This window comes from Sinocyclocheilus anshuiensis, unplaced genomic scaffold (assembly GCF_001515605.1).
Source record: "Sinocyclocheilus anshuiensis isolate Anshui unplaced genomic scaffold, SAMN03320099.WGS_v1.1 scaffold918, whole genome shotgun sequence".
In the NCBI taxonomy this organism is placed as follows: Eukaryota; Metazoa; Chordata; class Actinopteri; order Cypriniformes; family Cyprinidae; genus Sinocyclocheilus; species Sinocyclocheilus anshuiensis.
In genome coordinates, this window is record NW_015540946.1 from 80,660 (window position 1) to 91,153 (window position 10,494).

Consider the following 10,494-nt stretch of genomic DNA (forward strand, 5'->3'; position numbering starts at 1 on the left):
TGGAGCTAAACTCTGCAGGACACCGGCCCTCCAGGACCGAGTTTGGGCACCCCTGCTGTAAAGGAATCATTTATTTTTCCACACCGGTTAAACGCCCTCTGGTTCCAGCTGTTACAGTAGCCACGCCCCGAACTCGGACCGAATACAATGATTGGACGAATCATTTAGGGTCCTGAGCTTTCCACAGAAGAACACCACTTTAATTATTGATTGCTATCAGGATGTGAAGAGACTTATGACAAAAAAGACGTTTCTGGAAAATACTGCCTACCCTTGCTTTAACAGTAAATATTCTACAATGCAATAAAAATACGTTTTTAATTTTATATAAATAGGACCTTGTTCATTTTTAAAGGTGTTGCATTAAGAACAGAGAAATAAAGTGATATGTTTCTCAGTGTTTACCTCAGCTGAGAAGGACATGATGTTAAAACTGCAAGGCGCATATAAGGAAGACTGTTTGATCCCAGGCTCGGAGGAAAACCCCAGCTGCTCACAGACTATTCGCTACTACATAAACCGAGACCTGGAGACTGAGTTTAGTCTCATCCCACCAAAAGTGTGTCATTGATTAAACTGGTGATTTATTACCAAATCAATTTATCAAGCAGGTATATCAAAACACAAACTTGAGTATTTGCACATTCAACAGACACTTCCTGGCAGTGTCACCTGACATGCAGTTTTACTATTGTTCACATCAATTTTAATATATATAATAATTTTCATTTGAATTTAAAATAATGATGAGAAATACCATTTTGCAATATTAACCAGCATAACAGACTGTTTTGTACAGTTAATAATAACAGATAACCAGTGTTGGGGAGTAACTAGTTACATGTAACGGCGTTACGTAATTTAATTACAAAATAAATGTAACTGATAACACAGGAAGCAGATAACACTGGAAGCTTTGCCATTTCAACTAATAAATTGGCAGCGGCAGCTCTTATGATAAAAAATAAGGTGGATATGGCATGTTTTGTTCCAACAGATAATGCTTGTTTGATTAATTGATGAAAAATATATATACTTATAAGATTGATGTGACTTCTCAGGTCCCATTGGTGGCTGTGGTGTGTTCTGGCGGTGGGACCAGAGCGATGTGTGGCACATTTGGAGGCCTAAGAGCTCTGCAGAAACTCCAGCTTCTTGATACAGTCAGCTACATCACAGGGGTTTCTGGCTCCACCTGGTGAGTATAAGGAGCACTACAGACCTGTCCATTTCCAAATCAGTGCTTCATCAGGCTTTGCTTCAAAACCCAGATTTTACATCAGATATGTCATTAAACATCAAACTTTCTTTCATTGTCACATAGGACTATGGCTTCTCTTTATGGTGATGCTAACTGGTCAAACAATGACCTAAATGGGGTTATGGAGTCTGTAAAGAAGGAGATCTCTAAAAGTGTGTTCAGTATATTTTCCCCTGAGCAGCTACGGCACTACAAAGAGAAGATGGAAGAGAGAGAGGAAGAAGGACTACTTGTGTCTCTTATTGACATGTGGGGTCTGGCTATAGAATACCTCATCCAAGGGAAGGTACTGAATACCCTTGATATCACAGAAACAAAATACATTTTTAGCATAAAATGCAAATAAATGGCTACCATTAGAAGTTTAGAAGAAATTCATAAATTCTTTTCTTACTCAGAAACAAATGGGAACACTATCTGACCAGCAGATGGCACTATCAAAGGGCCAGAACCCTCTTCCCATCTACACAGCTCTCAACATGAAAAATAGTAAGACAGGATGTACCATAGAGACTGGTAAGAATTGATTTGAATTTACTTAGGCTGGTTTAGTTTGCCTGCTACTTCCTGTCTTACAAGATTAGGGTCCATTACGGTTAATAAGTTAATTATGTTTGTTCCTCAACAGATCAATTCTCTGTATTGAGAGCAACTAAAAGTGCTTACTGTAGATATGTTGTCCATATTTCTCTTTGTTCCTTTCTCATTCAGAATGGTGTGAGTTCACCCCATATGAGGTGGGATTTACCAAGTATGGTGTCTTCATACCTGCACAGAACTTTGGGAGTGAATATTACCTCGGCCACATGGTCAAGAAACTCCCAGAATCTGGAATTTACTCTCTATTGGGTAAATATATTTAAACACTCCAAAGGCTAATTAATGGTAAACAATTTTAAGTTAGAAATAGTGATTGGTTGTATTCAAAATGTTAGTCAAAATGTGTTGTGTTTGCAGGAATATGGAGCAGTGTTTTCTCCCTGAGTCTGACTCAGCTTTGGAGTGTTGTCACTGGAGTGATCCCATCCTGGGCCAGCAAGATTGGGGAAGAAGTGAACCAGACAGGTAAGAGGATTCCCTGTGAAGCTTCTCAAAAGTTTGGTTGCCTTTTAGCTGTATTAATGAGCATAAAGAACCTAGTTCTTTGTTCAGACCCACACTCTAAGAAAAAATGTGCAAAAAGTTTACCTTTTGGGGGTACAGTGGCTTGTCACTGGGTCAGTATATCATCCTCCCTTATCTATAGACACAGATGACAAATCATCAACGTCAGACACACTTCAGGTCAGCCCTAAGACTGACTTGGCAAAAAAGCTGAGCATCTTTCTGACCTGCCGCCCCATTATCAGCCAAGTGTTCAACTTCCTTAGAGGCTTCCACCTGCACAGGAACTACAGTGAGAACTGTGACTTCACCACATGGAAAGGTCAGAACATCATTTATGCTGTCAAGTTTAGCCTAATTAGTACCATTGATTCAGTTTTATCAACCTAGGAAAGGATTAATTATAAAGTGGACTTTCTGCAGACACTCATCCAGATGCCTTCCCAAACTCCCTGACACCAGCAGACGCCACACTTGGCCTGGTTGACTCTGCTTTTGTCATCAAGTCAGGATTCCCTCCTGTGTTACGCTGTAACAGACGCGCGGACGTCATTCTGTCCCTGAACTACGCTTGGGACCCGGACCACTTCAAGGTGAGGAAGACCACAAAGATAATGTCAGATTACGAGGAGAATAGGATTAAATGTGATTCTGTTGTTTCTGTTTGTGTCCAATAGGTTATTAAGCAAACTCAGGAGTACTGCGCTGAACGCAAGATTCCGTTTCCAAAGATCGATTATAAGAAGTTGGAGTCCGAGCCGATTAGGGAAGTTTATGTGTTTGAGGATAAAGAGAATCCAGATGTTCCCATAGTGATCCACTTTCCCTTGGTCAATGTCTCATTCAAGCAGTTCAAGTCTCCTGGTGAGTACCGCCATCTGTAACCTTTAGTATGACCATAATTTTGAAGAAAGTTTAACCTGTTTTGTCCATGCAGTGATTGTGAGTGTGATCCAAAACATCATTGAGAAAGTCATACAAGTTTTGAACAACATGAGGGTGTGTATAAATGATGGCAAAGGATATAAATTTTTGGGTGAAATATTCCTGAAAGAGGTTTAGATTGAGATTCAGCTTTTGCATAAAGATACTACTATTTTGAAGGTTTTTTATAAGGACAATAATTGTTGGGTCTGAGTCCACCTCGACCTCGAGACCACCTGAGTCCGAATCAAGTTTGAGCAGGAGACGCTTATTAATATCTTTATCTTAATTTTATGTTGTTTCTTATCTTTTATGTTTCACATTACATATGATGTGGATGAAAAAATGTCCAAAAAAGGAGGAGTCAAGTTTGAGTACAACTTTATCAATTAAATTGTTTTGTCAACCTTATATCAACTAAAAGCAATTGTGTGTGTGTGTGTGTGTGTGTGTGTGTGTGTATGTATGTTTGTGTGGCAGGAGTAAAGAGAGAGGGTAAGGCAGAGATGAAGGATGGAGATTTTGATATTGACTTCACCAGTTTGTTAAGTCCATTCTCCACTCTCAACCTTACATACCAACCTGAGGATTTCCAGAAGCTGACCAACCTCACCACCTACAACATTCTGAACAACACAGATGTCATTTTAAACACGCTGAACAAAGCATTGAAGAGAAACATGGAGAGAATTCCTCTCACAAAGGCATCAAAATTCTGATTTGATGTTGACACCGGAAGTTAAGGCTGACAGCAGGAGCGATTGGACAGTGATTTTTGTCTATATTTAACTAAAAGGATTCATTAAAGGGATAGTTCACCCAAAAATGTCATCATTCATCACCCTCATATTGTTCCAAAATTGTGTGATTTCCTTTGTTTTTGTAGATCAATCTATTCTTTTCTGTTCTATAACAATGAAAGTGAAGGGTGACTAGGGACTGCCAAGCTCAGAAAATGACACAAAGCATAAAAAAAAGTGTTAGTTAAATGTGTACACTACCATTCAAACGTTTGTTTGTTTGTTTTTTCTCTCACGGCTGCATTTATTTCATCAATATATAAAAATTTAAAATTTACAATTTAAAATAAGTGTTTTCCTCTATAATAAAGTATATTTTAAAATGTAATTTATTTCTGGGATGGCAAATCTGCAGTTTCAGTAGAGTCTTCAGTGTCACATGCTGATTTGGTGCTCAAGAAACATTTCTTATTGTCAATTTTTGTAAACAGTTGTGCTGCCTAATATTTTTGTAAAAACCGTGATACATTTTTTCAGGTTTATTTAATAGGAACATTTGAAAATGTCTTTACTCTCAGTTATGATCAATTTAATGCATCCATGCTTAATAAAAGTAAGTATATTTCTATGATATATATATACTTACTAACCCCAAACTTTTGAACAGTAGTATAAGTTGATGTAGAATAGATGAACAGAACAGCAGAACATTGGCCTAAGGTTCATGCTACGCTTGCCTACACTTTTGCCCACTAGATGGACCACTGAGACACTTATCAGTCTCAGGCCTGGCGGTCTTCATCGGTTCACTTGAGACCAGCACTTCCTCCATTGTTCCACAATGACTGTTGTGCTATTGCAGGTTTTTTCCCCCGGTTTTAACACTCCTCTGTTTTGTTTGACTGGAATTATGAGAGTCTCTCAGGACATTGCTGTTAACTGTCATGAGTTGCTCAACAGGAGTGACATTGACTCACAATACCTCGGGGCTAGTATGTGTTTAAGTGTGACTGTGTTACTGGATATGACTAAAAAGACATGTTTTATTAATCACCAAGGGGACAAGCAGGTGCAAAGCAGCACCTGTGTGTGCAGTTTTGATTGATTTGCCCTGGGTGACACAAGCTCTTGAAATTCCATAAATATAGATGTGAGACTTGTTTTTTTTTTTTTTTTACAAATATCAGTGAACTCTTGAAGTGGCATTTTGTGAAGTGTTTTTCCTCAGTTTGAACCGTAGACATTATATTGACCTGTATTTAAATAAATACATTTAATATTAAATTTAACTTTTATATTTCATTATTCATAACGATTTTTACTGTAGGATAAATTGTGCTCTTTGGATTTGAAAGATGAGACCAAGCTCAACTAAAATTGTGCTCACAACAGGCAATGCACTTTCTCACACATCAGCAGTATAACTTAATTTTTCACAATGCCAAATGAATATGGACACTGGCTAAAAGCTGCTGAGTCATTTGGTTTCCATTACACATATTCTGACTTATGCTGAGAGATTAATTCTCTGACTCTGAGTATGAGTGACATCATGTGAAGTCAGACTGACGATGCAACTCACATGATTTCAGACCTAGAGCTTAGATATTTGGAATTTATTTGTATTTTATTTTTATTTATTTTATTTATATTTTATATATTAAAAAAAAAAAAATTTTAACAAGACTTTCATATAAAAATCCACCACAGAAGTCTGGGAAATATTACAACACAAATATGACACTTTCTAAACAAACACTAAAGCTGTAATCTAAATGAGCTACGAGACTGTAGTAAAATGTATTTTAATGCTAAAAAGATTAAAGAAAAACAATACAAAAGGCAAAGTTTATTTAAGCAAACAGCAGAGGACAACAAGACGAAAAAAAGAAAAATCTAAACAGAAGCCATGAGATTTATTTGTTTTTTTCCTGTGGGAAAATTATGATCAAAGAAGCTTTGATTGAACAGATCTTGAATATCTCACACAGTACATGTCCAAGTTTGTTTCATGTTTAGATTAAAAGGAAATAGCAAACTATTTTCCCAACAGCAATTTGTGATGATAGAAAAATAAACAACTCTTCACTAGTTGATCAAAACATGCATTTATCTAAATCAGAACCATGCACTGAATGGATTTGAATTTGAGCTGGAGCATCATCTGAGTTTTGTTGTGTTTGGAAATAGTGGTGTTTGCAGTAATCCAGCTTCATTACAAAAAATATACTTAATCAGTATTTTTGCCTTGTTTTTTAATAATATTCTCCCACTTTTAAAATTGCATAAGACATTACAAATTGTTTTCAGAGAACATATATTGAACTTTTAGTTTTTTTTTACCACATTAGCAATGTTTCCTTTCTTTCTTTCTTTCTTTCTTTCTTTCTTTCTTTCTTGTTTTAAACATACATCTGTTGAAATGTAGTGAGATTTAGGATTAGGTTTGGGGTCAGTAAGAGTTTTTTTTCTGAGAAATGAATAAATGTTATTTGGCAAGGATGCATTAATTTGATCAAAACATTGACATTACAGACATTTATAATGTCACAAAGGATTTCTAATTAAAATAAATGCTGTTCTTTTGTGCTTTCTATTCAATGAAGAATCCTGAAAAAAATTATCACTGTTTCCACAATAAATGTAAGTAAAAATTCCTGTTCGCTGCGGGGCCCGGTGCGGCCGCACCAGTTGAAAACCCCTAAGGACGGCCCTGTACATTCAAATTCAGTTCAATTTCTGTTTGCGTTCTCTGAATATATTTTTAAAAATATATCTCTATATAAGATTGTATACAACTTTTAATTAAACTACAGGAAATTAATTTACTGGAAAACAAGGTGAACAAACTGATCAAAATAATGACTGTTCATTGCTGTTGACTTGCACAACAATAATGAACGTCATTTTCATTATTTCATTATTCATTATCACTTTAAGTCATGAATAAAGTTCATGACTTTATTCAGGTTGCTGGATAAATTATGGAAATGCATCCATGCATAATATTTTAAACAGCAGGGTTACCATGCTCTGATAGTAATAAGCAAGCATTTAACTTAACGTAGGACCGAATTATTATACCATTATTAACCCAAGACCCAGTTTTGTGGTTCCTTTTCAAGACAGTTCAGAATTACACTGAGGTCAATAAAGCGGATTTGTACACAAAAGGTGACAAAAAGAGAGAGAGTCTGAACAGTGGAAAGTATTGTGAAGTCATAAAATGCTGTGTGGATTTCTCACCCATGAACAGGGGGTCATTTTCTGTTCCACAACCCATCTCTCTTCCACAGCGGTGGCGTTTTGTGTGGACAGGAAAAAGTGATTTTGGTTTGAGATGAGCATTTGGCCTCCTGGCCTTCTGGTTTGATGGAAAACTGCAGCTGATGGGAAACAGTTATGATGACTGGAGTCTGTGGGGAAACGAACGCTATGTCTCATCTGAGGATGGAACCACAAGAATGAAGAAAGAATGGAAACGAAGACGAGACTAATGAGGTGGTGGATGTGGGGTTGGGTGAGAGAAATGAAGGTAGTGGGATGGTGTTTTTAAAAAAGGAAGATGGGGAAGGGAATTGTGATCTCAAGAGAGGGAGGGTCAAAAGCGAATGTGTGGTGTCCTTATTCTCAACCTGGACCTCGGCATGAACTGACAGTCAAAGTCAGAGGGGTTATTGCTCTCTAGAACACAGACATCTCTGTGACCTTTCAACTTCTCAGTGCTCAAATGCATCTGCAACTGTTCTTTCATATATTCCCCAAATAAGGACATTTCATGCTTAGCAGAAATGTGGGATCTGACATCTCACAGATGGGATGCATCCTGGTATAGACTGTGTGGAACAAAATGTGAGACAATAAATCCAAATCATAAACAGTGAAAATTAGCTGTGTTAAAGATGATAAATTGTTTTATGTTTTTGCTAACTGATAATTTAATGTCCCCTCTCTCTCTGAAAAAAAGGAAATGCTGTTTACATTTCTGAAGCAAAAGGTTTTGTGCCAAGTCCTTGCTCTTCCCATAGGCAACTATGTACATACATTACATTTCTACCGTGGCGGATTTAGGCATGGGCGACGGTCGCCATGATTTTGCCAAGTAAGACATGTTCCTGGATCAACATCTTTTGTTGATCCTGGATCAACATAACTGTCCAAAAATATAGACTAAACCCAATCCCTACCCCTAAACCTAACCCTACCCATAATTTATTCCTAAAAACAATGTGAAATGATATCTGATTAACAAGGATGTAGAAGCACCTAACCCTGATTGTAAGCCTAAAACAGATATTGCCTGAAAAGCTATCTCTCAATTCTGATTGGTTCATTGGAATGTTGTTCCAGGATCAACAAGGATGTTGATCCAGGAACATGTTGTACTTGGTGAAATCACGGAACTTACAACCAGTTGCTTTTGGGAAATGTACCCCTGGTCGAGATTTGGCGTGTGCGGAGGGTGAACCAACTCCAGGCTAGGGATGAGCGTCTTGATACTGAAGTATCGATATATCGATACTGATGTAAATATCGAAAGTATACTAAAATAAAAAATATTGATAGTAAGGTGTTTTTTTTTTTTTTACCTGTGATTTTGTTAATTTAACAAGAAATGTAATGCATACAATATGCACTGAATTGGACGAATAACCTATGTTAGCGAATAATTGTGTAGGATAGAACTATTTTCCTGCTCATCTGAACACACAGAAATGCTGCAGGACAGAACCAATCAATCACAGAGAGCGTTAATTGGCTATATAGGTCGTCTGTCTCATTAATGTTAATCTTACAATAAAAGAAAAAAGGGAATCACTCGCTTCTCTTGATTGAACTGCTTTTGTAGTTTTAATTTTTTCAATTTAATCAATTTATTTGTAATGACTACACTAAAATGATTTTTACATTTGATTATCCTATTTGTTTTTCTTACTTGAATGCTTCTGTTTAGATGTAAGATGAAAAAAGTAATGCACTAATTAAATTGTTTCTTTCTTATGTTATATTTGTTCTACTGTTTATTTGCATCTTTGTTCTAATTTTAATAGCAAAGACAAAATAAAAATATCTATATTTTGATTATAGTAATTATTATTAAGAAAAGAAGTGGAGGAAAAGATGCAACATTGCAGGTGATTTTGCTTTGGAACCTTCAGAAAACTTTTAACTCGATTTTTCTCAAAATTGACTTTGCTGACTCTATCGACTTTAAAAGGGTATAGCACAGTCATTTTTTTGGTCAATTCCAACAAATCATACATAATTTTGAAGTTTTTTTAATGGAGATTGTGAAAATAAAAAGAACTCATTTTTGAAAATGTGCTCATTGCGACTCATTTTGCCAGCACAGGTCTATATAAACATACAGATTTATTATATATACTGTATATTGTTTTACAAAAAAATTGCACATATTAATAAAATACATATTTTTTATAAATAATGTGCAAATGTTTGACATTATCAGCCTCAGTATTACCTATTTTAGCAGACATCATAACCCACACCATTTCTTTTACACAGCAAAGTTTCTATTCTTGCTATTGCTGAGCGCTTCTATTTTAGAAATCTTATTACGCTCATCCTTTATCCACTGCATATTTAAGATCTCCTTATAGATTCGCAATAATAGGGCCACTGTTATAATCTTTCATTTTGTGAGGTACTTCATGCGAGTATGTTTTGTCTTGTTATTTCTTGCTTATCAGTACTTCCTGAATATGCTGATGGAGAATCCATTCATTCTTTCCTCCCCTCTTTTCCACAGGCTACCATATAACTCCAAAGCATAACCAACCTTCCCCCGTTCCTAGTTATTGGCATTTGGTTTTCTTCACATTCTTTTTCTTTTCATAAACCCCTAAATATTCCAGCATGTCCTTTGTATTGATGTGAGTATTATACAGTACTGTTCTTGATAAGCATACAAGAAGTTCTATTTCCTCTGCCATATTTTATATCGACTTGAAAAATTCAGTTTTAAAGTCCATTACTTTAATTACATTACACATCATGAAAACTGCAGGCAGGAAGCATATAGATGGGCTTCCTCTGCTTTGTGTTTTTCTCATCCTCTGCCAGCCCCTTAGAGGAGCCCATGGTTGTTGAGCGTATCCGAAATACCCGGAGGGACTCAGACTTACAGTATTCATTAAGCTCTGGAACTGTCATCACCTGACTTAGATTAAGGCCTAAAAAGTCAATTAAGTTCTGAGACCTTACAAAAAAAAAAAAAGCTGAAGTAAATCAAGAATGGCCAACTTTTCGCACATAATATAATATTTATAAAATAATATAAAATGTATAAAGTTTGAATTTTAAGTATGTAATTGGAAGAAGTTAACGGTTTCATCTAAAAACATGACCATAAAATATTAATAAAAACATAATAGATAAAAACATAATATTAATAAAAAATAAATACATAAATAAATAAATAAAATTTATTATATTATATTAATT

General features: G+C 35.8%; 1 protein-coding gene across 1 annotated transcript in view; it reads left to right on the top strand.

Moving 5' to 3' along the window:
* LOC107689812 (cytosolic phospholipase A2 delta-like) overlaps positions 1–4,074 on the top strand; it is an 8,181-nt gene extending 4,107 nt beyond the window's left edge. Inside the window, exons 6-14 of the mRNA XM_016487977.1 lie at positions 1,062–1,198; positions 1,325–1,547; positions 1,660–1,777; positions 1,973–2,110; positions 2,219–2,326; positions 2,508–2,687; positions 2,789–2,958; positions 3,043–3,229; positions 3,770–4,074. Of these exons, the coding sequence (XP_016343463.1) occupies positions 1,062–1,198; positions 1,325–1,547; positions 1,660–1,777; positions 1,973–2,110; positions 2,219–2,326; positions 2,508–2,687; positions 2,789–2,958; positions 3,043–3,229; positions 3,770–4,008 (1,500 nt within the window). The 3' untranslated portion in view covers positions 4,009–4,074. The remainder of the gene's footprint in view (positions 1–1,061; positions 1,199–1,324; positions 1,548–1,659; positions 1,778–1,972; positions 2,111–2,218; positions 2,327–2,507; positions 2,688–2,788; positions 2,959–3,042; positions 3,230–3,769) is intronic.
* Positions 4,075–10,494: the final 6,420 nt, after the last annotated feature.